General features: G+C 42.7%; 1 protein-coding gene across 2 annotated transcripts in view; it reads left to right on the plus strand.

The window, feature by feature from the left end:
* The first annotated feature begins 937 nt into the window (after positions 1-937).
* The window catches only part of MTUS1 (microtubule associated scaffold protein 1), a 105,837-nt gene continuing 79,676 nt past the window's right edge, over positions 938-27,098 (plus strand). For both annotated transcript variants that reach the window (XM_060085949.1, XM_060085950.1), the window contains exons 1-2: positions 938-3,037; positions 8,263-8,461. In XM_060085949.1, the coding sequence (XP_059941932.1) occupies positions 938-3,037; positions 8,263-8,461 (2,299 nt within the window). The remainder of the gene's footprint in view (positions 3,038-8,262; positions 8,462-27,098) is intronic.

Raw genomic sequence — 27,098 nt, forward strand, 5'->3', positions numbered from 1 at the left:
CTATTCATGTATTCCACAGATGCAGGGTACATCAAGTTGATTGTGGAGCTTTAATCCGCTGCTTCTGAGGCTGCTGGGAGAGATTTCGCTTTCTCTTCTTTGTTCTCACAGCTCCTGGATCTCAGCTTTGTTTTTGGCCCCGCCTCTGCATGTGGGTCGCCGGAGGGCGTCTGTTCTTCGCTCAGACAGGACGGGGTTAAAGGAGCCGCTGATTCAGGGGCTCTGGCTCACTCAGGCCGGGGGGGAGGGAGGGGCACGGAGTGCGGGCTGAGCTTGCGGCGGCAGCGGCCGGCGTGATGTTGCACCAGCCCGAGGCGCTCCGTGCGCTTTCCCGGGGAAGCCGTCCCTGGATCCCGGGACCCCGGCAGTGGCGGGCTGCAGAGGCTCCCCGGAAGGGGGGCATGGACAGTGACTTGCGCTCGCACACAGGCCTCGTGGCGGCGGCAGCAGCAGCCCCAGCATCCCACGCCCGTCTCCGGGGTCCGCGCCTTTAGCCGCGGCTCGCGCCTGTCTCTGGAGCGCCTTTAAGCAGCGCTCTTAATCCCCTCTCCTTGTGCACCAGGAAACAAAGAGGGAAGAAAAAGTCTCTTGCCTCTTCGGCAGCTCCAGTCTTTTTCCGGGACTCCCTCCGGGCTAGCCGTGGTGCACTAACCCCTTCAGGCTCTCTTCCCGCCACCAGTTGTAGGTTCTTTAAATGTAAAAAGAAAGCAATTGAAATTAATCAAGTGATGACTTGTTAATTTTCTAATATTTACTTGAGTGAAACATTTTATTTCTTCCAGGGAACAACAAATCATTTCAAGTTCAAGACATCTTAGACTGAGAAACTTTCAGCTGTGCTGAAAAACTTAGGAGATGGACACATTTTCCTTCCCTCTCATTTAAAAGGTTTTAAAGAAGAAATAAAATGTCAGAGGTTTAAAGTTAATATTTCAGGATGAATGATGATAATTCAGATGACAAGACAGAAGATGAACTGCAGTCCTTATTTATCGGTGATAAAAATGGAAACACATATGTATACAACCAAAAATCACCATGTACCCAAAACCCTTCAACCAATAATGTGAGTTGGAATTCTGCCAACCCAGATGACATGGTGGTTGATTATGAAACCAACTCTGCTGTGGTCTTTGGAGAAACTATTTCTTTAAACCCTCAGTGTGTTGAAGTACTTGAACACCAAAAGTCTTCAAGTGATTTTTTTAGTAAGGAGATGTTAGATATGCACAAGGATTCCACATGTCTGCTGTCTCTTGCACATGTTGTAAATACAGAGGAACCCAAAGATTTGCATAACAGTTGTCATTCCCTAGAATCATTTCAGGACCAGAGCGTTGAGACATCTCTGCCTTTTGTGTGGAATCCTAACGATGATGATTTGAACTGTACAGAAAACCCTACTGCCTTGGCGCTAAACCAGACATTTGACATGAAAGTGGATACTATTAACTGTACCTTCATAACACATGACACCACCGGAAAGAGTCAGTCTTTGCCTACCACTGCAAGCCTGCAGCCAACCAGCATGAGAAGTAGAAATACATCTTCATCCTGTTGCATTCCTCCATCTTCCCATTCTGATAAGATATATGTGAGAGAAATGAGTTATGATAGAGACAGCTTCGAAAACCCTCAAGCTACAGTGTCACAGACCCAAGACACAACTTACACAGCATTTTCTGACATGGTGATGCAAACTGATTTGGTTCTTCCAGATACTGAAAATCACTGTCACTGTTCTTCGGGAAAGGTCACCAGTGAGTACCCAGATGGGGCACAGCAAAGACTAGGTGGAGAAAAGGAGATACAAGCTCTAACACCAGTTTCTGATGGCATGGATGTTCCCAGTGGGTCTGTATTACAAGAGTTCTTTTGTTCATCTAAAGATGAACCAAATAGTGAGAGACATTCACAGAGCTCATATGGGCAAAAGGAAATGGGCCAGAATGTAAGAGAAACAGTGTCCAATTGTCTTATAGATGATGAATGCCCTTTACTGGTGCCAGCTTTTGATAAAAGCAAAACCCAAGTGCTGGACGCAGAACATCAAGTCACTGTGGCTAAAGACACACCAGTTGCCTCTAATGAAAAGGATTTGGGAACCCGAAATCATACCATAGAATTGATACCGAATAGCCCGCCAGGACAAAAGGTGGCTTCATCATTTGAACTGACTTGGGATGCAGATGATATGGTCATTAGTACAAATAACATAGTTTGCATGTCCACGCCAGTCCTAGAACCCACCAACGCAACCTTTTCTATCTCACCTATTGAAGGGACGGAGAAATGGAGTAAAGTGCAGAAGAGTAATCGAGAGCTTAGACGTTTACCAAATTTGAAGGGGGCACCGATGAACATGTCTAAACCTAATCTAGGAAAATCAACCACCAAAACGAATAGCCCCCTAGGCAGCAAAGTTAGAAAAACTGAAATTATAAGTTACCCGAGACCAAACTTCAAGAATGTCAAAGCAAAAGTTGTATCCAGACCAGTGCTACAGTCCAAGGACCCTGCTCTATCAAAGGCTGCACCCCGACCTCAGTTAACTGGGGCCTCATCACCTTCATCAGTGTCTTCCTCAAGACCGTCGACAGCTTTGAGAAAAACACCAACATCTGACTTAAATGCAGACACAAAAGCAGAAATCCTAAATAACAAGACACATAAGCAGCAATTTAATAAACTCATTACGAGCCAGGCTGTGCATGTTACAACTCATTCTAAAAATGCTTCACACAAAGTTCTAAGAACAACATCTGCCATGAAATCGAATCAGGAAGATGTTGACAAAGCAAGTTCTTCCAATTCAGCATGTGAAACTGCGTCCGTGGCTGCAGTTTTTCAGGAGATCAAAGGTGAACTCCCTATTAAAATGGAAAGCACAGAATGTTTGCAAATGTCCTATACTTCCAACATCGATAGGATTAGCCCTGAAAAAAAAGGTGAAAAAGAAAATGGGACACCGACGGCAAAACAAGAGCTAAAAAAGGAAATTATGAATGAGACCTTTGACTATGGTTCTCTGTTTTTGGTAAGTGAAATTTTTGCCTGCTTCAGGAAATGGTGGTGGAAACGGAGAGATGTATTAGCAATTGCTTATCCACTAATAGTCAATAATATTGCTGAACTAGGTGTGCAGATTTGCTTTCAGGTATTGCTGTGTTATTCAGTAATTCTTTGTCTTGGCTGTCAGTACATTTTAGAATGTTAATTGGTTACCTGCATATTGAAAAAAAAAAAACCTCAAGTCCAGTATTTTGTATTGAGTATCAACACTCCTTTTACTAGTAAGCTGAAAGAACAGGTTACTTTAATATTTTAGCGTAATTAGTTATTTAAAGTTAAGTATCTGATTATATTTTATATCTATGAAAAAATAAACGTTTTGTTTATGAACTTACAAATGTATTGGGCCACATTTGAGAAATGGCTAGGCAGTGCTGGTAAACAGTATCAACGTAAAAATAATTCCTGGTCTCCTGTTGAGGAAGCTGCCCCAGGTGGTGGAGCCCTGTCCTGTGAACAGGAGGATTCTGAATTCTGCCTCTGATTAGCTAAGGTGACTCTGGGCAAGTAACCTTTTGAGACGCAGAGGTGAAAGGATTGGGCTAGATGTCTGAGGTCTCTTGCAGTCCTAATGTATTGATTCCTGGTACTAAAATAAAACCCATTTTATTCATGTATAGTGAAAAGGTAGTATGTTTCATACAGTACCTGGCAGATGTTTGGGGGTTCCATTTAAACAAGAATTCACATGCAGTTCAAAGATTTTTTTTTTTCAGCATGGATATAGTTTTGACTCTAGCAATGAAGAAACTAGCTTTCTGAGTGCTGGAAGCATTTGGGAGGCTGCTCTGGGCTTTGTGTGTTCATTCTCAGTGCTGTTTCGGCAGTGGGGACTTGCATGCATCTCTAGCCCCACATAGGCTTTTCCTGGGCGTCTGTCCTCTGGGCCAGGAGTGGAGGTCGGTGCCAGGGTAGGAAGGCAGACGGGAGTCATCTGTGTGGAGGTCTCATGTCTGAGAGGAGTGACACGTGTAGTTCGGTGAAGTGTTAAAGGGCTGTTTTAAGTGTTTTGAGGGTGCATAGGGAATTGTTAGGTCCTTTTAGGAAGTTATTCTTGCTTTGGCGTTTATAGTAAATCTTCCTTTTAGGAAGAATGGCCCACCGCAGTGATGTCTAAGCTACTGAGACTGTCCATTATTTCAAAACTCAGATTTTTATTTTTAAGTCCTTTTGAAGTCAGACTTAGGAAACTCATTTTATACAGTTTTTAATTAGATACGTTGTTAAATTAAATGACAACCTCTGGTAATTCTAAGCAACATTCTTTTTTTTCTTTTCTTTTTTTTTTGCGGTATGCGGGCCTCTCACTGTTGTGGCCTCTCCCGTTGCGGAGCACAGGCTCCGGATGCGCAGGCCCAGCGGCCATGGCTCACGGGCCCAGCCGCTCCGCGGCATATGGGATCCTCCCAGACCGGGGCACGAACCCGTATCCCCTGCATCGGCAGGCGGACTCTCAACCACTGCGCCACCAGGGAGGCCCTAAGCAACATTCTTAGTTTGGTGTTTATAGATACATATACATGAAAATAATACATTTATTCCTCCTTGATTTATGGGAGACTTTTTATTGTGCACTGATCTCCAACTGCCAGAAAACCTAGCATAAAGTTTCTTTAAATAACATTTGCCTTGCATGTAAATTGCTTGTGTAATTTTGAAATTAAAAGTTTTTCTGATATATGCATTGGGAGTAAGGCTTAGCTTTCTATTTCCCATGTGCGGAATGAAAGCCTGTCTTTCAGGCTTATGGTGTGATGCTGAAGTAAGGTGATAGAATCATCCCATTGAAGTGGATCCCAGTACTGGAGAAGAAGCACTTTTCACCTTAGGAATCTTGCAGTTAGGATTTCCATATTTTCAGTACTGACACTTTTACTTGTTGATGAGTATTAAAAACTCATTTTTCCCCATGATAATGTTTCATGTGCAATTCCCTCTAATATCGCTATTCACCTCTTAACACATTTCCGTGTATCATGGGGAAGGGGCCCAGCAAACCGTCCCTGGCCACAGGCATTGTATTTATTGTAGAGAGTTGAATGAGTGAGCCTTTGCGTCGTGTTGTAGGCAAACCCCTATGTTTCTTTGTCATTTCAGCAGCACCCAAAGGCTCTGAATCTGCCCCGGTTCTGTGATGAGACAGTGCTGGAGAAATGTGCATTTTCAATGTGCTCTGTTGGTCTTGAGACAAATTAGGCCTTGAGTTCACTGAATCCTTAGGTTGCCTGCAACCTTCCAGCTGTTTGGTCGGGGTTTACCTGAAACTTCAGAAAGCTTCTGTTGGAAAAGGAATTTGACTTTAATTTGATGCAGGTTGAATATAGCTCCCCATTATAGAGGTTATATATTGGTGATAGTATGTTAGATAAAAGGGATGGTGAATTATCTAAATGGAAAGAAATTGATATTTTTTTTGATGACTGCTCTGGGCCAAACCCTTTGCTCAGGTGCTTTATGTATATGATGTCATTTAATTTTCTCAGAAATGTTCAGGTGCTTTATACACTGTCATTTACTCTTGCCAGTAACAACAGGAAATTTGTTAGCTACAGTTTAAAGCTTCATAAGTGGTTACTTAACACACACACATAGCTGGTAAGTTGTAAAATTGAGATTCAAACTCAGGTCCCCTGACTTGAATCCTGGCCCTTTCTGTTCCACACACTGCAGGCTTTCAAAATTCTACGGAATGTCGGTTCTTAAAGGCAGAACAAATCTAATTTGTTAAAGATTCACTTTGTAAGTTGGTTAAAAGTTTGGTTTACTTTTTTAAAGGTTTTTCTGGGGAATTACCTTAGCCAGTTTTATGGTAGAGGGAGAAGATCTTTGTGTCCATTGCCTGCTTTTTTTGGCCAATTTTATGTTGCTTTCCAGTGTTCCCTTAGGATATTGCCCTATTTAATTTAGTTTTTAATCCACCTAGTGTATGTCATCAACATGGGGCTTTACGTATCTCTAAGGGAAATTATCCACTTATGACTTTTTAATATATTTATTTATTTATTTATGGCTACATTGGGTCTTCGTTGCTGCACGTGGGCTTTTCTCTAGTTGCAGAGAGCCGGGGCTACTCTTCGTTGCGCTGCACGGGCTTCTCCTTGCGGTGGCTTCTCTTGTTGTAGAGCACGGGCTCTAGGCACACGGTCCTCAGTAGTTGTGGCATGTGGGCTCAGTAGTTGTGGCTTGTGGGCTCTAGAGCACAGGCTCAGTAGTTGTGGTGCACGGGCTTAGTCTCTCTGCGGCACATGGGATCTTCCCGGACCAGGGCTCAAACCCGTGTCCCCTGCATTGGCAGGCGGATTCTTAACCACTGCGCCACCAGGGAAGTCCTGCACTTATGACTTATTAAGCAAAGAAAGAATGGTCCTGGTGGGGAATAGTCAACGTATAGGTTAAGAGCATCGATTTTGGAGTTTGATGTGGTTTCACATTGTAGCTCCATCCATTCATTGGCAAAATGCCCTCAGGCAAGTTACTTAGTCTCTGTGAGGCTCAATTTTTCTTTAATGGGAGAATACAAATGATAGCTTATGGTGTTGAACTTTGTTCTTTGAGCAAATCTCAGGCTCTCATTTCCTACATGTAGAATGAGAGTCTTTATTGGGTGCCTACTTTGTGCTCTATATGACGGTGATGGCTGGGATTTAGAGAAGGAAAGACACAGCCCCTGGCCAAACCTAGTGCCTAGTACAGTGGGTAGTATTAGAAGGTAAACAAAAAGGGACTGTTAGGTCCTCAGTTGGGAGTGTGTGGAGACTCCCTGTCCTGCTCACGGCAGAGTAGGGTGGTGGCGATGGGGAGAGTTGTCAAGGAAAGGAAGGCTTCTAGGGGAGAGAGCATGTTAGTCACCAGCTGAAGCTTAAAGATCAAGGATGAATGGAAGGGTGTTTTGGGTGGAAGGAATAACATGTACGAAGATGAAGAAACATTCTCATTTAGGGGACGCAGGGTAGTGAGTATCATGGGAGCTGGGGGTGCAGAACCATGAACAGTAAGGACCAAGCTGAAGAGGGTGGCAGGGCGGCCGCATCCAAAAGGCCTTATTTGGAAGAGTCGACTTTATCTGGGAGGCGGAGGGAAGCCTCCTAGCCCAGTTTGGACTTGAGAGAGATCTCCTTAGCAGGGGACCGGGAGGTGAATTGGATATGGTTCCAGGCGTCCCAGAAATGACGCAGCCTGTACTAAGGCTGAGGGAGAAGGGTGAGAATGACATCCAGAGGGGCTTAGGAGGTAAGAAAGGAAGCCCCTAGAAATAGCTTTCATTGTGTAAGTGGGGTGCCTGGGCACATGGTGGTGAATATTGGAAGAGCTAAGTTTTGAGATGAACGGGTAAAATTAATCTGATTTTTAGAAACTGCTTCCTGTTCTTCTGTTGTGAAATGCAGTATGATGAAAGTATCAACCTTGTAGGGTTATTAGGATTAAATGAATTGATACGTACATTTCAAACTTATTTTTCATTCTGTAAGGTCTGTAGGTTGATCAGTAAAAATAATATATAATAATAATAAATATTTATAATTATATTATTATAATATAATAATAATATAAAAACAATAATATTATTGTCAACGTTGTTAGGTCGAGGTGCCTGACGGATGCTAAGTGAAGCAGAGGAAGAAAGAAACTGAATACATGGGGAACTCGGGAGAGAGTGTTGGCTTGGGCGTGAGGACTTGGGATACAGCGGTGTTTAGGTGGCAGTGGGAAGAGCGGACAGGATCACGTGGGGAGAGTATATGGTGAGAAAGCTTATGGTGAGGACCCTTGTGATGACCAGCCTTTGAAGGTATGGAAGAGCAGGACCCAGAAATGGAATAACCAGACAGATAGAAGGGAAACCAGCAGAGAGCTCTATGGGAGAAACCAGAGAAAGACGATGGAGTCATCGGCGTCGCAGACCATGTAGAGGGCCTCTAGGAAAAGGACTGAAAGCTGTAGCTTGAATTTAACTTGTGGCATCAGTCACCTTGGGAACAGTTTCCCTGATGGGGACAAAAGGCAGATCATGACGAATCAAAGAGTAAATTATGAAGAGTTTAAATGTCTTTATAGTAAAAATGAAAACTAAATGTCCATCTGGCATATCTGCTTAGACAGAAATTGTGTTTTTCTGCATACCTAACCCCACCAGGAGGTGGTGTGGGGAAGGTATGATCTGGACTGAAACCTTCATGATTTTTTCCACAGGGTCATTCTCATGCCTCAAAAACTGCAACCATCTCATGTAGGAGTCTAGCGAAGCCCAACTGCTCCGTTTTGAGGAAAACACCTGGTCCGAAAGCCAAAATGGGACCTTCTGTTTCCTGTTTGAGGCGGAGTGACAGTAGAAATCTCAACTCTGATCAAGCCATATCTCCCCAGAGGATAAGGCGTGTGTCCAGTTCTGGTAAGCATAAAATCATTCAGTTGTGTTTTATAGCAGCTTATGAATTATTTGAATGTAAAATTAGTCCTATCAGGCAGCAGAGAGACAGGTTTTGGTTATAGAGCTCTAATGCATTGTGTCACTAAAGCATGTAGCCTTTTGTGGACCAGCATCTTGCACAGGGAAGACTAAAAAGAAGTCTAAGACACAGCCCTGCTCCTTGAGTAACGTAAAGGCTAGTTGGGGAGAGAGAGATGTGCATAAAGCAACGTAAAAGCTATTCAGAAGCATGCATACACACACACACACACACACACACACACAATTGGGCACTGGTTATATACGGGTCATTTCACTTTTTTCTTTCTTTTTTTTTTTAGTTCTGAGATATACATTTTAAAGTAATAACTAGAATTATGACTTATAACATTATACCAGAACATATAAGATTTTTAGAAATTTCATGTAATGTCTGTCATTTCACTTTTAAATGTTTTACAATTGGTTAACTGCTTAATAATACTGGTGTGATATACTAGTTTCATAATGTGCCCTCATCATGTATGAAGAGACTAGTTTTTTTCTTGAATTTTACGGAAACATGTATTATAAAATCTTCAGGGATGTGAGGGTGACTAAGAAGTTAAACTTTTCTAATACGAACTTTGATTTATGTTGGTTTGTATATTAGAAGTAGTAAAGTCATGTTCCATTTATAAAATTTGAGAGCTTCCAAAGTAGCTGTTAAGTGTCTTCCTAAATTGGCAAAGGTTTGCATTTCTCTGTGTTAAAATAAGAACAGGAAATGGGAAAGGCAGCCCTTTTCATAGGGACTAAGACAGAAAGCCTGCTGGCCGCTCCAGTTGACCAAGAACACTCTGCAGGGAATACCCCTCATGTGAGCAGGTACAACATTGAGCAAATGAAAGGCATGTCAGATAGATTTAGAAGTAAGTTCCCTTATAAAAATAGTGACTGCTGTTGAATGGTCTGGGGAAAAAAAAGTGCCTCAAGACTTATGTGTTCACACATGTGAGAACATTTTGCAGAAACTAACAAAACCAACTAAATCCTCAGGGGATCTCTTTACCTGTCTACACCTTAGTATTTTTAGGTTTTATTGTCCAATCCTGTTATGAAGCTGTCGTGTGAGAAGCTTATAACATGCAGACGTGTTTTAAGGGTGATTTACTTAGGTTCAGGCCTAAATAAATCAGGCCTTGTGCACCAAGGTCTTGAGGGTCCTGGGGAGCAAGCCCAGGAAGAGGTATGGCTGGCGGAAGAGGGGTTTGTACGCATTTCCATTTCCATCCCCAGAGGAACTGAGTGGGAAGGAGGAATTTGTCAGCTCGGAGTGTTCATCCTTTGGGAGGAGAACAGAAGAGGCACTAAAGACATCGGGAGAAGCAACAGTCCTTATTTTGGATGTTGCCACAGTTTGGGGAGTTGGGGCATAAGTGAGATCAAAGCTTTGGTTCTTGCTGTCGCTGCCATACAAGGCTTATGGATTTTCCAGATGACAGGGAGCCCCTTCCTACTCGGGTGTCAGCAGCACCCGTGGCTTGGCGGCCCAGAGGGCCCTGGCCGCTGGCATCCTGGCCTGTTGTTAGAAGCGCTGCGTTCTAGCACTGCCATGGCCCCAGGGAGCTGCATGAGCTAGTCGTTTCCGCTCCCTGGGCTTCTGTGAAGTAGGAGGGTTGGAGAATGTCAGGCTCCATCAGCTTTTGCAGTCCTTATCTTTCTAGGGGCAATTTGGAGCTCACCTAATTTTCTGAGTAGTGGCTGCTACTAGTGTGATTCTCTGGACCACATGGTGCTCGAATCCCGGAAAACCTGAAGCGCACACTTTTAAGAAATTAGGCCAGTACCCAGGATGTATTGTAAATGATGGGATTCTTTTATGTAGATGATGCCACCAAGGAGTGACACAGTTTTTTTTTTTTTTTTTTTTTTTTTTTGTTTTTGTTTTTTGCTGTACGCGGGCCTCTCACTGCTGTGGCCTCTCCCGTTGCGGAGCACAGGCTCCGGACACACAGGCTCCGCGGCCATGGCTCGCGGGCCCAGCCGCTCCGCGGCATGTGGGATCCTCCGGGATCGGGGCACGAACCCGTGTCCCCTGCATCGGCAGGCGGACTCTCAACCACTGCGCCACCAGGGAGGCCCGTGACACAGTTTTGAAGTCCCTTTACTGTATGCTACATAATGCCATGCCTTAAAGAGGGAAAACTGGGTCTGCTTCATCTTAATGAGAAGACAGGAAATTTATTGAGCTTTTATTAACCTGTGTAAATAAGCTTAATAACTAAGCTATGCATTCAGAGTTTTCAATCCAAGTTAAAAACTAAATTATCGCTTACCTGGTTATTTTCCATGTATAAATGGGGAAAAAAATCAGTGTAACCAGAAATTTTGTAGATTTGCATTTGAGTTTTTTTATTTTAATGGTTGGAAGCCTAACTTGATTATGCTGTGTTATGTTTTTAAAATATTAATAGCAACTAACTTGTTTGGACGCTCACAATAGATTGAGAGGTGTTCTGTCGTGGAGAACAGGAAACTTAATCGTCACAGAGTTAAAAGTAGAGCAGAAAATCAAGAAGCAAAAACAATGTGCTCTTGGATCATTGAGCGCATATTGCCATTTACTGTACAATGAAGTGTTTGTGTCTTAGAAAATTGAAACCAAATGGATATCCTCTGTGCTCACACAGAGTTCGTCTCCTGAAAGGTAACCAGCAGAAATGTTCCAGCCAACTTGGGGTTTTCAATAAATCCTTTCAGAGAACTAAGTAGAAAACCAGACCTGGAGTTGACATTGCCATTTTCTTGAAGCTTTGAAATGAATATGAGAAAGAATTGTAATTAAACCCAAGGGCACTTTTCCATTTCACTTGTCAAAGTCTGGCAGTTCTAGTGTACAACATGACGACTGTAGTTACCTCTGCTGTGTAATATATAGAAAAGTTGTTAAGAGAGTAGGTCCTAAGAGCAAATCTCATTATGAGGGGAAAAAAAGTTTTCTAACTGCATCTAAATGAGGTGATGGATGTTAGCTAAACTTACTGCGGTAATCCACTTCACAGTACACGTTAAGTCAAATCATTATGCTGTACACCTTAAACTCACACAGTGATGTATGTCAGTCATCTCATTAAAACTGGAAATAAAAAAGTAACTTAAAAAAATCTGGAAGTTTGGGGCTTCCCTGGTGGCGCAGTGGTTGAGAGTCCGTCTGCCGATGCAGGGGACACGGGTTTGTGCCCCGGTCCGGGAGGATCCCACATGCCGTGGAGCGGCTGGGCCCGTGAGCCATGGCCGCTGAGCCTGCGCGTCCAGAGCCTGTGCTCCGCCAGGGGAGAGGCCACAACAGTGAGAGGTCCTCGTACCGCAAAAAAAAAAAAAAAAAAATCTGGAAGTTTATCTGAAACCAGATTGTAAGTGATTATAACAAACCAGATCTAAACTAACTTTGTTTCTTTGGAATATGTATGTGTTTCAACCACTTAATTAAATAAGATGAGATAAGCAAGGAAAACTATTTCTAAGAATAATTATAATGCCAGTGACAGAAGCTCACACTTATTAAATGCTTACCAGGCTTTGTTTTTACCATTTCACCTATAAATTCATTTAATCCTCATAAGAGTTCTGTGAGGCTTATCTGCATTTTGTAGGAGAGGAAGCCATCACAGTGAGGTTAAATAATTTGTCAAGGTTATGCAGCTGGGAAGTGGCAGAGGTAGTACATTCAGACCAGGTAACAGGCCTCTGGAGTCCATGCTCGTAACCTTCACGTTATTAGTCTAAAGAAACACTTTCAGTCTGACCATGAGTTTTGGAAAAATTCAAATTCTTATGCTCAGCTGGATACTTCAGAAACTGTGGCATTTCTCTTGTCGAGCTCTTTTTTTTTTAATACATCTTTATTGGAGTATAATTGCTTAACAATGGTGTGTTAGTTTCTGCTTTATAACAAAGTGAATCAGTTATACATATACATATGTTCCCATATCCCCTCCCTCTTGCGTCTCCTGAGCTCTTGACTTAACATTAGATATCAGTTTACCACGATGTAAATGATTTTACATGGTCATTGCAGATTAATGCTGCTGAGTAAATAACTGCTTAGGAAATACTTTGAGATCCAGTCAGGCACCTTCAGAGAGCGCCTGCCACCCTCTTTCAGAGGTAATACCAGTTCTTACCAGGTTTTAGATTATAAATATGTGTGTTCCTTCATACACACATGGAATTGACCTACCAGTGACCAGCCTGAGCCAGGTAGGATTACGGAAATAGAACAAAATATACACCCCACCCCACCCCACCCCACCCCCGCCCTGGGGCTCCTTTAAACTGCCTGGGGAGGGTGAATGCATGTTCCTGCAGCAACCAAAGAGCAGCACAAAGGGATCTGTAAGGGGTGTGGAAAAGGCCCTTAAGCGCTTTAGGATTGGGAGGAAAAGAATGTTCAGGGGCCCGTCTGATCATAGCAGAGCCTGAAGAGAGGCCTCATGAAAGAGATGTTTCTCTAGAAGAAAACTGAAGACCATTTCAAAAGGGTAAACCTTCGTGTTAATTCATTTTATTGTGGGTTAGTAAAATAAGCATCCCAAACCTGTAATGACTTGCCTACCCTTATAGGTTTCTCTTCTTTCCTGCTCAGCTGTTTTTGTAAACTGATTTCTTGTTCCTTTAGTGTTAGATTGATTTTAAAATCATTTCAATTTACTTTTGTATCATTTTGGCCTTTCTAGGCAAGAGTTTGAGAGATAGCAAGCGAAATTATGAGAAATGTATTCACGCTTGCAGAAGTTAATTATTAAAACCCAGAAATGATCATCTAATAACTATTTCTAAAAGCCAACTTTAGTGTGTTGATTATAGATGTTTCTGTATTTGTATGTAGTTAAACCACGTTTTAAAGAATGTATCTCAATGTTTCTTGCCATAAGAAAAGTAATACTAGTAAGGTGTTTTGAATGCTAATGAAAGCTGTTCTAAGGTTTCTGAATGTATAATTCTCACAACTCATGAAGTATACGTACTGTGATTATTCCCATTCTACAGATGAGGATTTTGAGGTTTTGAAAGTTTAAGCAACTTGCCCAAAGTTACAAAGTTAATAATTGGTGGAGACAGGGAACAGACCCGACAGCCTGGTCCCAGGGTCTATGCTTCTGACCTCTGTCCGTTGCGTACACGCAGTAGTTCTGACACACTCACTTCGTCACTTAACAAGGATCTGTTGAGTGCCTGCTTGTGCTGGGAACTGTTCTAAGTGCTGGGCATGAAGAGGTGCACAAAAGAGACAAATTCTCGCCCTTGTGGAGCTTAAATTCTGGTCGGAATATCAAACACGTGGACGAAATGTTTAGTGTGTAAGATGAGCGCTAAGGAGAAAAACAAAGCAGGGAAGGGAGTTAGATCTTTAAATAGGGTGACATTTGAGCCAACCCATGGAGGAGGTGAAGGAGGGCAGTATTTGACTATCAGGTGGAGGGAAGAGCAAGTGCGAAGGTCAAGGTGAGGAAGTGGGGGGTGGAGCCTGAGGACCAGTGAGCTGCCCTGTGTGTGTGTGTGGAGGGGTGGGGTGGGGCGGCCAGGGACTGGGCATGAGGCCAACCAGGGAGGGTCTTAGAGGCACCTGGGAGACAAGCATCTTCTCTCTTCTTCCTCATTTACATCGTCACTGTGAATTCTTGATCATTTTGCAGGCATTCCACACAATTCTGCTCACTTGGCAAGTAATTCTGAGAAGACTGTTCCAGATATGGAATGACTCATAAACGGAGCAGTCTGTCTTATTTGTCCATTCAAGAAGCGCTTTGAGCGCCTGCTGTGTGCTGGGCAGCTTACTAGATCCTGAGAACATAAATGTGATTTATAGGTCCTTTTAACGCACGCGCTAGTTGGAGGGTGAGGTGAAAGGCGGGTGGTTTCAGAAAACCATTTGAGGGCAACCTCTTCATTCTTCAAACCCCAGCTGAACTGTCCTGTTCTCTGTGATACTTTGCATTTATTACACTGTGCCATAATTATTTCCTTCCATATCTGGAAGATATCCATAAGGACAGAGCCCAGGTCTTAGTTATTTTTATATTTTCCAGCTCTCAGCACAGTGTACCTCTTACACAACAGGTGTAAAATGTTGTCTGGCTTGATTTGAATGGAAACTTGTATGAAGTACTATGTGTCCACAGTAAAGGGAACACCACTAACTCAGCCCAAGGGAAGGCTGGAGAAGGGTGGTGACATTGAACTGGCCTTGGAATGTGCCCATAGGGGTTTGCCAGGCATGGAAGGTTGCTGGCTTTCCCTGGGGTGCAAATGTAGCCTTATGAAAGACCTGGAGTGTTTGGGGAACATGGTGGAAGGCAGGGTCAACATGCCTTGAGTAGGCTGTGTGTTGGGGTAAGTGATGGGTGAACCCCAAGGAAGGTCACGGCAGATTAGTTCTAATAGTTTAGGCACAAACTTGTAAGAGTTACACCAGCATTTGGTAATAGAAAGCAGAGTGAGGGACTTCCCTGGTGGCACAGTGGTTAAGACTCTGCGCTCCCAGTTCAGGGGGCCCAGGTTCGATCCCTGGTCTGGGAACTAGATCCCACATACATGCCGCCACTAAGAGTTAGCATGCCACGACTAAAGAGCTGGTGAGCCGCAACTATGGAGCCCCCCTGCTGCAACTAAGACCCGACGCACGCAAATAAATAAATAAATATTTTTAAAAAAGAAAAAAAGAAATCAGAGTGAAAATATTAAAAATGTTTTGGAGGACAGGGCTCCGGTCAGCTTCACTGGTGGTGAACAGTCCCAAGTGTCTCCTCAGCTTTCTTGTCTGGGTGGCCATGGGATGAAACAGGGACTAGAGCAGCAAGAAGAAATTGTCAGAAAGAGAATGATGGGTTAGTTTGGGGCATGTTGAACTTGAAGAGACTAAAGACTTGAGAAAGCACCTCAAAGGCGTGTGTGCATGTTTGAGGCTTAAGACTGTAAAAACATGTGGAGGGTGAGGAAGCCTGTGGGAAAAGAGCTGGTAAAGAGATCAAGGACGGGGATGAGGGACAGCCAGGCGATGGGAGCATCCAAGTGTGTCCAGGGCACAGGCAAGGTAGTCTTTGAAATAGAGACGGGGGTGCAGAGGATGTGGATACAAATCCATCTGGAGATTAAATAGTGGGAGGTAAGAGTGCAGGTTCAGACTAGCACCTGTGGAGAATAGACAGCTTCCTCTTTTTTTATGGGGTTAGGTGATTTCTTTCAGGGGAGTTTGTGCAGATTTTATTGATTTATTTTTGTAGCCTTAGAAAGGGAAATAAACTGAAGACAGGATTCAGTTTTGAGTCTCAATGACCTCGTTGTTCAAAGTAGCTCTGCTCATGAACCTTGGCTTCTAATGAGACAGGAGGCTCCCCAGGTGCCCACCTCGGTTCATATTAGGAGTTTTCAGGGTGAGTGCCAGGTGAGCTCACTCACGACCAGGTCAGTACATTTGCCGATGAACATGTGAAGAACCTTGCTCATCTTCGTGGTACCTGGGAAAGGATGCAACCTGTCTAAGCCTTTGACTTACTACACCCTTAGTTGCGGGACACATGTTCCCAGGCCCGTGACTCAGGAAGTTATTTTTGTTTAATCTCTACCTGAAGCAGCAGACACCTTGTGAACATACTTGCAGAAACAGGTACTGACAGTATCACCATGAACACTGTGCTTCTGTGTAATTCGAGTCATCATGAGAACCTTGTTTTGTGGGATGTTCTTCTTTCTCTGCCAAATTACTGCCCTCTTAAGAGAGACTTGCTGTGTTTCTCTTATGACTCACCTGTACTGCTGTGACTTTATCTTTTGAGTTTACTCTCAAATCTAAGCAAATGGTGACGGTTATGCAGAGTACAGTTTCTTGTACCCTACTGATATAATATTGCCTTAGCTAACTCACGAATGTGACTAAAGACACATTTTGCAATATATAAATGTGAATATATACTACTGAAATTCTGCATTTTGGAAGGTAATTTGTTCCCTTAGCAGACTGAAAGTGTAAACTGTGCAAGCCATACTCCAGAGCCTGAGGAATCGTGGGATAAGTAAGACATGATTCGTGGCCTCAAGGTACCAGCCAAGATGGGGCAAAGGCAAGTTCCTCCCTCATTACATCTGTCCTTATAGTACTATAAAAAAAGAGCTGTAGGATTTCAGAAGAGCGTACGATTACAAATATCAAATTTTGTTGAAATTCTTCCTTGGGATAATAATATAGGTAATTCTGTAATATAATAGAGGTATACCTTTATATTACAGAAGGGCCAGTCTTGGTTGAGTATTGATGCTCTCTGCTGTTTAATTTTTGACACTGAAACCCCAGAATTAGAAATAAGAAGAATACATATGGATTGAGGTGTTTTTCAGCACTTGGCTGGTACACTAGGAAGTAGAAATGAAGGCACAGTTGGGGTTCAGAGTATGGAATATAAAGATTGAGGACAGTCAGTACAGAATGTATGGACATACGGAGGAGGGCAGGTGGGCACTTAGGACGTGATGCATGGGTATGCAGGTAGTCGGCAAAGTGAAGAGGCTCTGACAGAGCCTGGTCTGTCCGTGTCAAGAAAGGGATGTGGGAGGCATTGTCCCAAGCAAGGTGAACCTTACTCAGCCCCTCTCTTACCTTGAATTTAACCAGTTAATTTGAATGTCACATCAGGTTTCCAATGTCCCCTTCCCAGCAGGCTATTTAAAAAGTATAACACTGGGCTTCCCTGGTGGCGCAGTGGTTGAGAGTCCTCCTGCCAATGCAGGGGACACAGGTTCGTGCCCCGGTCCGGGAAGATCCCACATGCCGCGGAGCGGCTGGGCCCGTGAGCCATGGCCGCTGAGCCTGCGCGTCCGGAGCCTGTGCTCCGCAACGGGAGAGGCCACAGCAGTGAGAGGCCCGCGTACCGCGAAAAGAAAAACAAAAAAAAAAGTATAGCACTTTAGAAGTGGGAAGGTGGGGGGGAGAGAACATCCTTAATCTCATCAATGCCCAGTAGTCTCTAACTTCACAATTTATAGCTATTCAGTGCCTTTTCTTTTTACATATTCTCATGCACATATGCTTACGTATTTCTTTTTTTTTTTTTTTTTTTTTTTTTTTTGCGGTACGCAGGCCTCTCACTGTTGTGGCCTCTCCCATTGCGGAGCACAGGCTCCGGACGTGCAGGCTCAGCGGCCATGGCTCACGGGCCCAGCCGCTCCGTGGCATGTGGGATCTTCCCGGACCAGGGCACGAACCCATGTCCCCTGCATTGGCAGGCGGACTCTCAACAACTGTGCCACCAGGGAAGCCCTATGCTTATGTATTTCTAATGGGGACAGAGTTCCTACTGTTTTAAAAACCCCATGCCTAACAGTCAATAGGCACTTCCTTAGTTGATTGAATTTTCTTTTTCATTTTAAAAGGTGTGGTGCCTATTTTCCTAGATTCTTAAATTTTTAAACATTCTTTAAAAATATGGTTTAAAAGGACTGTAGTCATCTTCTCAATGTGCTGTGATTTATTTCTTCAGACTTGTTTGAACATTAGGTTGTTTCCAGTGTTTTTCAGTATGTTAACTCTACACTGAAGAACTTTGTATATCAGTACTTACTCTGGTCAGGTAAGTTACTGAGATACATTCCTTTAGGTGGAATCAGAGGGTGTGAGCATTTTTAAGACTTTTGATACACGTTGCCAAGTTGCTCTTCAAAAATAGCGTGCAAGTCTATGCTCCCACTCCGAGTATATTAGCATGTTTCCCAACACCCTAGCCAACGTGTATTTTTTTAATTTCTTTTTTTATTGAAGTATAGTTGCTGTACAATATTATATAAGTTACAGGTATATAATATAATGATTCACCATTTTTAAAGGTTATACTCCATTTATAGTTTTTATAAAATATTGGCTATATTCCCCGCGTTGACATTTCTAACACCCTTGCCAAATATTCACTGTTTAGGAAAGTGCAAAATGGTATCTTATTTTAATTGGAATATGCTTGGCACTCAAATATTTGTTGGATAAATGTAGATATAAGGGTCACCGTGCTGAGGTACAGAAGTGAACACAAGATCAAAACGTGCCCTCTGTGAAGTTACGTTCTGCTGGGAGAGACAGGCTATTCATAAGTAAATAAAGTACAAAGGATGTTTGACAGCATACAGTACTAAAGAGAGAAAAAATACTAACGCAGAATGGGGGATGTGACATGTTGGGGTGTATGGGCATGGGAAAGAGAGAGAGAGGTAGATTTTTTTTTTTAATTCCTGCTATCGTATTTTTTAATTCCTAAGAGTTCTTATTTCTTTTTTTATATATATATATATATTTTTTGCAGTACGCGGGCCTCTCACTGTTGCGGCCCCTCCCGTTATGGAGCACAGGCTCTGACACGCAGGCTCAGCGGCCATGGCTCACGGGCCCAGCCGCTCCGCGGCATGTGGGATCCTCCCAGACCAGGGCACGAACCCGTGTCCCCTGCATCGGCAGGTGGGCTCCCAACCACTGTGCCACCAGGGAAGCCCCGAGCGGTAGCTTTTGAGTAAAGGCCTGCGGGGAGCCAGCTGTGTGAACATCTGGAAGAAAATCACACCAGTCAGAGGGAGGAGCAAGTGGAAAGACCCTGAGGTGGAGCTTGACTGACAGCTCTTAGGAGTAGCAAGGAATGAAGTAAGGAAAAGTGAAATAGGAGATGAGGTGTGACAGGTACTGGAGAGCCAGATTACGTATAGCCTTGAAAATCATAAGGACTTCGGCTCTTAACCACAGTGACTTTAATTTTAACAGAAGCACTGTTACAGCTGTGTAGAGAATACACTGAGTGGGAGTGAGAGGCTCAGCAGAAACATCCCTGAGGAAGCATGGCTCTCATCATGGCAGGAGGCTGTGGTTCCATAGGGTTGTGGAAGGGTTGGGTGGGGCGATGAGAGGGGCCAGGTTTAGATTGAAACGTGTTGAAAATAAAGACAGCAGGATTTGCTGGTGGCATGAGGATTGAGAGTAAAAGAAAGGAATCAGAGATAACCCTCAACATTTCGGTGTGAGCCGTGGCAGGATGCTGCTGCCGTGAACTGAGATGGGGAAGGATGATGGAGACACGGATGTTGGGAGGTGGGTATCGGGATCTCAGTTGTACTGACATCACGTTGAGAAAAATAATGGGTACGTACATGAAGATATAGAGTAGAAAGTCGGATTTACAAGTCTAGAGCGCCCAGGAGAAGTCTGCTCGAGGGAGATCAGGTGGGGATTCAGCAATAGTTAGCTGGTATGTAAAGCCACTAGACTGGATGAGATTGCCCAGAGAGGAAGTAGAGAAGGAGAACAGGTCAAGGGCACCTTTGGGGAATTGCATGGAGTCTCTGAAGTACCTCTGGGGTCCTCTTCAGCTTTGAAGGGCTAGAGAGTGGAGGAGGAATCACAAAGGAGACCAAGAAGGAACAGCCAGGAAGGTAGGAGGGAAGTCAGTGGAGAGTGGTGTCCTGGAGGCCAAGTAAAGAAAGCCTTTTAAGGAGAGAGGAGGAGTCAACTGCACCAAATGCTGTGGACAGGAGCATGTGTACAACACAGATTGTTTTAAACCAGAAGGCTGTGCGTTTACTTAGCAGGAAACTAGAGGTGGGCAGTTCCTGGGTTGGTGGTTCAATAATGTCATCTTTCTGTCCTTCCACTCGTCCTGCCTCAGCACTCGTCCTGCTTTTGTCTGTGACTTTTCAGTTAAAGTATGGTCACCAAGAGTTCCAAGTGCTAAGTCCCCCTGCTGCTGTGCGCAGAGGCTGGGAGCAAAGGACCTTTCTCCTGACATGCTTGCCTACCTTTATCGGGGAGGGCAAGTCTTACCCAGCACCTTACCCTCTGGCACCCTTATCTTTAAGTCTTATTGGCACAAACCGGATCACACCCCTAATCTGAAGAAAGGTTAGGACCACAAGTATTTGGCTTTTTAAACCCTTCTATAGGATGTGAGCAAAGGAAATGGGGATTAGGAGTGACAGTTGGGGAGCCAGGAAAGATGTGAGCCACGATAAGGTTAAACGGAAAAGAAATTGTATTGACCGTTTTAATTTATTCTTGTTTAGAGCTTTTGCTTACTTATACTGTTGGGGTATATGATTCTTCATTATTGATTTGATATCTGTTGTCCTTTGTCCTGTGTTTTACTGTATGACTTTTTATTTTGTATACAGTGATTTAAAATTTTTTCCATTTTTATAGTCATATACATCTTTTAAGTTTTCCTATATTTTTATGCTTCACAAAACCTCTACTAAAAGAGAAGATTGATCTGTATTTAATTATGCTTAATTTGTATGCTTTTAGTTTCCTTTTTAATCCAATTTTAATATCTTCTTGGTGTATGATGAGAACTAGTAGCTAATTTTTTTTTTTTTTTTTTTTTTTTTTTTTTGCGGTACGCGGGCCTCTCACTGCTGTGGCCCCTCCTATTGCGGAGCACAGGCTCCGGATGCGCAGGCTCAGCGGCCATGGCTCATGGGCCCAGCCGCTCTGCGGCATGTGGGATCTTCCCGGACCGGGGCACGAACCCAGGTCCCCTGCATCGGCAGGCGGACTCTCAACCACTGCACCACCAGGGAAGCCCCCAAGTACCTAATATTTATATGTCACTTACTATGTGCCAGGTGCTGTTCTAAGCATTTAAAAATACACTCATTTAACTCTCACATGCACCTATGATGTAAGTACCACTAAAATCACCCCCATTCTTACATATGAGGACAAAAAAAAAATGGGCATGAAGAACCTAGGGGCAAGACAGGAATAAAGACACAGACCTACTAGAGAATGGACTTGAGGACGTGGGGAGGGGGAAGGGTAAGCTGGGATGAAGTGAGAGAGTGGCATGGACATATATACACTACCAAATGTACAATAGATAGCTAGTGGGAAGCAGCCACATAGCACAGGGAGATCAGCTCAGTGCTTTGTGACCACCTAGGGATAGGGAGGGTGGGAGGGAGGGAGATGCAAGAGGGAGGGGATATGGGGATATATGTATATATATAGCTGATTCACTTTGTTATAAAGCAGAAACTAACACACCATTGTAAAGCAATTATACTCCAATAAAGATGTTTAAAAAAAAAAAAGAATAAATAGAATCCTTTAAAAAAAAAAAAAAGAAGGCTGCCCCCAGCCTGTGTGTTGGCAGGGCTGGGTTTAAACCTAGGCAGTCTGGCTCTGGATTGTTGACTTTTAACCGCTACACCGTGCTGCTTCTCACGTTTTAATTTTTTCGAAATCCAAATATCTTATCACAAATAAATGTCTTCACTGATTTGAAATATCTCCACTATCTTATTCTGAATTTTTGTATTTCTGAGATTGATATACCAGTTTATTAATCTGTCAGTATAATTTTTTACCATTAATAGACTGTTTTACTATTTTATAATATACTATAACTAGTAGCACAACTCCTTCTAACTTCTTAAACTTTAAAAAATTGTAGTAAAATATATATTACATAAAATGTACCCTTTTCACAACTTAAGTGTACAGTTCAGTGGTAAGAAGTCCATTCCCATTGTTGTACAGCCCATACCAGCATCCCGTATCCAGAACTTTTCATCTTCTCCACCTGCAACTGTCCACTGAACACTGACTCCTTACTGCCCCCTTCCCTCAAGTCCTGGGAACCACCATTCTATTCTTCTGCTTCTATGAAACTGACCACTGTAGGTAACCTATATAAGAGGAATCATACAATATTTGTCCTTTTGTGACCGGCTTATTTCACTTAGCATAATGTCTTTAGGTCCATCTATGTTGTAGCCTGTGTCAGAATTTCCTTCTTTTTTAAAGGCTGAATAAATATTTCATGGTATGTATATGCCACGTTTTGTTTATCCAGGCATCTACTGATGGGCACTTCAATTGCTTCTACCCTTTGGCTATTATGAATAATGTTGCTGTGAACCTGGTATTCAGGTATCTCTTGAAGATCCTGCTTTCAGTTTTTTTGGGTGAATACCCAGAAGTTGAATTGCTGGATCATAAGGTAGTTCTATTTTTAATTTTTTGAGGAGCCCAACATACCATTGTCCACAGCAGCTACACCATTTTACTATTCTCGCACCAATGCACAGTGTTCTAATTTCTTCACGTTCTTGCTGGCACTTAATTATTTTCTGTCTTGTTTTTATAATAGCCATCCTAATAGATGTGAAGTGGTATCTTATTGTGATTTTGATTTGCATTTCCCTAATGACTAATGATGTTGAGCAATTGTCCATGTGCTTCTTGGCCATTGTATATCTTCTTTGGAGAAAGTTCTATTCAGGTCCTGTGCCCATTTTTTTTAAGTCTTTATTGAATTTGTTACAATATTGCTTCTGTTTTATGTTTTGGCTTTTTGGCCCTGAGGCATGTGGGATCTTAACTCCCTGACCAGGGATCGAACCCACACCCCCTGCATTGGAAGGCGAAGTCTTAACCACTAGACTGCCAGGGAAGCCCCTTTGCCCATTTTTAAATCATTTTTTGTTGTTGCTCTTGGTGTTGAGTTATAATCCTCATTTTTATGTACTAAAATTTTTTGACTCTTCTTACTTATTCTAGACTAGTTTAAATTGTTTTTTTAAAAAACTCTCCCAATTTCCCCTTTAAAAATAATCACATACGATTTAGATAAGAATAGTAATCAATTAATATGTTAATTCAGGGAAGAATAAACATGTATGTCCCACTTATTCAATCTTTTATGCCCCCACTTTTGTAATTTATCATTATACTAGCACTATTTGATACATTTATTCATAGAAGTAGTGTGTGTGCATGTCTGTGTGTGCAACTACTTTTTGTTGCTAAAGCAAAGGATCTTTTTCCTTTTTTTTCCTGGTCCATCAGAAAGCTGTCGATTGTTGCACAGTATTTATTTTGTAAGCAGCTTATCAGGTCTGTTTAAATAATTTTTAGACAACAGTACTCTACCATTGAAGCAAAAATTTTAAACATCTACATTAGCGTTAACGAGAGAATTTGGTCCTTCCATGTTGAGAGTGAATCTGCAGCCACAGTTTCACATGTGTGTGATTTATTTCTCCCATAACTTATTATTGATTTTTTTTATCCCTTTGGGTAGCTTTACTTTCGTTTCATAATAATAATTCGTAGTTACCATAGATACTTACTCCAAAGGTCACTTCCTCTATATAGCTGTATTTAAAGAGTTATATTGGGTTAGCCAAAAAGTGCCTTTTCGGTTTTTAAGTAAAAATAAAAGACATCTTTCGTTTTCACCAAGGACTTTATTGAACGATGTATTAACCCTTTTGTTCCACTACCTTCTGCCATTTTTCAGGCAACTTCATAATTCCATCTTCCCCAAACTTTTTATCTTTTTGAGCAAAGAACTGTCCTAGGTGCCTTTCATGGTCTTCCAGGGAATTGAAAATTTTTCCATTAAGAGAATTTTGTAAAGACCTAAATAGATGGAAATCCGAAGATGCAATGTCTGATGAATACAGCAAATGAATCGGAACTTTCCAAGTTGTAACAGTTTTTGCCTGGTCATAAAAGAAACATGCAGTCTTGCATTATCCTCATGGAAGATTATGCATTTTCTGTTGACTAATTCGGGATGCTTTTCATCGAGTGCTGCTTTCAGTTGGTCTAACTGGGAGCCGTACTTGTTGGAATTAATCATTTGGTTTTCAGAAGGAGCTCATAATAGAGGACTCCCTTCCAATCCCACCGTATACACAATATCACCTTCTTTGGATGAAGACTGGCCTTTGGTGTGGTTGGTGGTGGTTTATTTCACTTGCTCCACGATCTCTTCCATTCCACATTATTGCACAGTATCCACTTTTCATCACTTGTCACAATTTGTTTTATTTATTTTTAAAATAAATAAATTAATTTATTTTTAAAATTTATTTATTGATTTTTGGCTGTGTTGGGTCTTCGTTGCTGTGCGCCGGCTTTCTCTAGTTGCAGCGAGCGCGGGCTACTCTTCGATGCGGTGCGCGGGCTTCTCATCGCGGTGGCTTCTCTTGTTGCGGAGCCTGGACTCTAGGCGCACGGGTTTCAGTAGTTGTGGCTCACGGGCTCAGTAGTTGTGGCTCACGGGCTTAGTTGCTCCGCAGCATGTGGGATCTTCCCAGACCAGGGATTGAACCCGTGTCCCCTGCATTGGCAGGTGGATTCTTAACCACTGTGCCACCAGGGAGGCCCCACAATTTGTTTTAAAAACGGAACATTTTTGTTACGTTTAAGTAGAGACTCACCTGCGGAAATATGGTCAAGAAGGTATTTTTCGCTTACTTATGTGGAACCCAAACATCAAAGCAATTAATATAACCAAGCTGGTGCAAATGATTTTCAGCACTTGATTTGGATATTTTGAGTATGTTGGCAATCTCCCATGTGTTATAACGTTGATTGTTCTCAATGAATGTCTTGATTTGATCACTATGAACTTCAACTGGCCTACCTGACCATGGAGCATTGTCCAGCGAGAAATCTCTAGCACGAAACTTTGCAAACCACTTTTGACACATTCAGTCAGTCACAGCGCCTTCTCCATACACTGCACAAATCTTTTTTTTTGCGTTTTGGTTGCATTTTTACTTTTGTTGAAATAATAAAGCATAATATGCTGAAAATGTTGCTTTTTTTCTTCCATCTTCAGTATTAAAATGGCTACACAAAAATTTACCAATTTTGATTTTTTTTAAATGCATGCTGATATGACAGTTGTCACATACAATCTAATGAAATAGTCTTGAATGAAGTTAAAGACAACTAAGTGATACTAGAGCCATCTTATGGAAAAAACTGAATGAAACCTTTTGGCCAACCCAATAGCTTTAAACATATTCTTATTTTTTGTATTTTAACTATCTATGTTGTTTATTTGGCATTTTCTCTTCCTGGCTCTAGTAGTTAATGGCACTTGCCTTCTTAAGAATATTTGTTACATTTTATATAATAATTTATATTTTAAATTGCATATATTAATATGTAGCTTATTTATTCAGACTGACCTCAGTAACCTCCTTTTCATTGTCTAGTTAAAAGCCCCATCGCCACAGGTGCAGTAGCCTCCTAAGTGTTCCCCTGATTTTGTTTTTAATAAGTTTATTTATTTTATTTACGTATCTTTGGCTGCGTTGGGTCCTCATTGCTGCGTGTGGGCCTTCTTTAGTTGTGGCGAGCGGAGCTACTCTTTTTTTTTTTTTTTTTTAAGATGTTGGGGGTAGGAGTTAATTAATTAATTATTTTTTGCTGTGTTGGGTCTTCGTTTCTGTGTGAGGGCTTTCTCTAGTTGTGGCAAGCGGGGGGCCACTCTTCATCGCGGTGCGTGGGCCTCTCACTATCGCGGCCTCTCTTGTTGCGGAGCAAAGGCTCCAGACGCGCAGGCTCAGTAGTTGTGGCTCACGGGCCTAGTTGCTCCGCGGCATGTGGGATCTTCCCAGACCAGGGCTCGAACCTGTGCCCCTTTAGCAGGCAGATTCTCAACCACTGCGCCACCAGGGAAGCCCCGGGGCTCCTCTTCATTGTGGTGCGCGGGCTTCTCATTGCTGTGTGTTCTCTTGTTGCAGAGCACGGGCTCTAGGTTCGCGGGCTTGTAGTAGTTGTGGCACGTGGGCTTAGTGGTTGAGGCTCACAGACTCTGGAGCTCAGGCTCAGTAGTTGTGGCGCACGGGCTTAGTTGCTCGGCGGCACATGGGATCTTCCCAGACCAGGGACTGAACCCATGTCCCCTGCATTGGCAGGTGGATTTTTAACCACTGCACTACCAAGGAAGTCCTGTTCCCCTGATTTTAAACTCTTCCCTTTGGTCAGCTGTTCATACTGCTGCCACATGATCACGTTCTGATACAGGTGCTCAGGAAGCTGCAGTGCCCCTCCCTCTCCATCCTCCCACCACACCCCTCCCCCAACAGTTAGGGTCTAAAGTTCTTACACTCCCTTCCTAGGAAGGCTCTGGGAGCTTTCTCCTGGAGAATGCATCATTTACTGTAAGTGTCAGAACAAAGGAGGTGCCGTTCAGGAGTTCATTCTTTGGCTTTAATTTCCAGTCCAAGGAAACATACCATTATGGTATCATGAAGAATTTTCCAGCAGTCAAGTGACTTTTCATCATGGCCATATAAAAGTATCAATTGAAGGCATTGACTTCTTTTTTCTCTTTCTTAGTAAAATTAAAATAATTAAAGAATACCTAATGTTTACAGATGCAGAGGAATAAGAATATTAGAATCTACTTACTTTAATTATTGATCCAATTTATCTGCTTTTAGTTTTTTTTTTTTTTTTTTTTCTTTTTGCGGTATGTGGGCCTCTCACTGTTGTGGCCTCTCCCGTTGCGGAGCACAGGCTCCGGATGCGCAGGCCCAGCGGCCGTGGCTCACGGGCCCAGCCGCTCCGCGGCATATGGGATCCTCCCAGACCGGGGCACGAACCCGTATCCCCTGCATCGGCAGGCGGACTCTTAACCACTGCGCCACCAGGGAGGCCCTGCTTTTAGTTTTTTAATCTGTTTTGTCTTGAGTATCTTTTATCAGATTAAATGTTTGACCACATTGACTAATAATATTTTTTTAGTTTTTATTATAAAAATAGGCTTATCGTTAAAAAAAAAATTCACATGGAGTGATATGTAAG

This window comes from Mesoplodon densirostris, chromosome 20 (assembly GCF_025265405.1).
Source record: "Mesoplodon densirostris isolate mMesDen1 chromosome 20, mMesDen1 primary haplotype, whole genome shotgun sequence".
NCBI classification, from domain to species: Eukaryota; Metazoa; Chordata; class Mammalia; order Artiodactyla; family Ziphiidae; genus Mesoplodon; species Mesoplodon densirostris.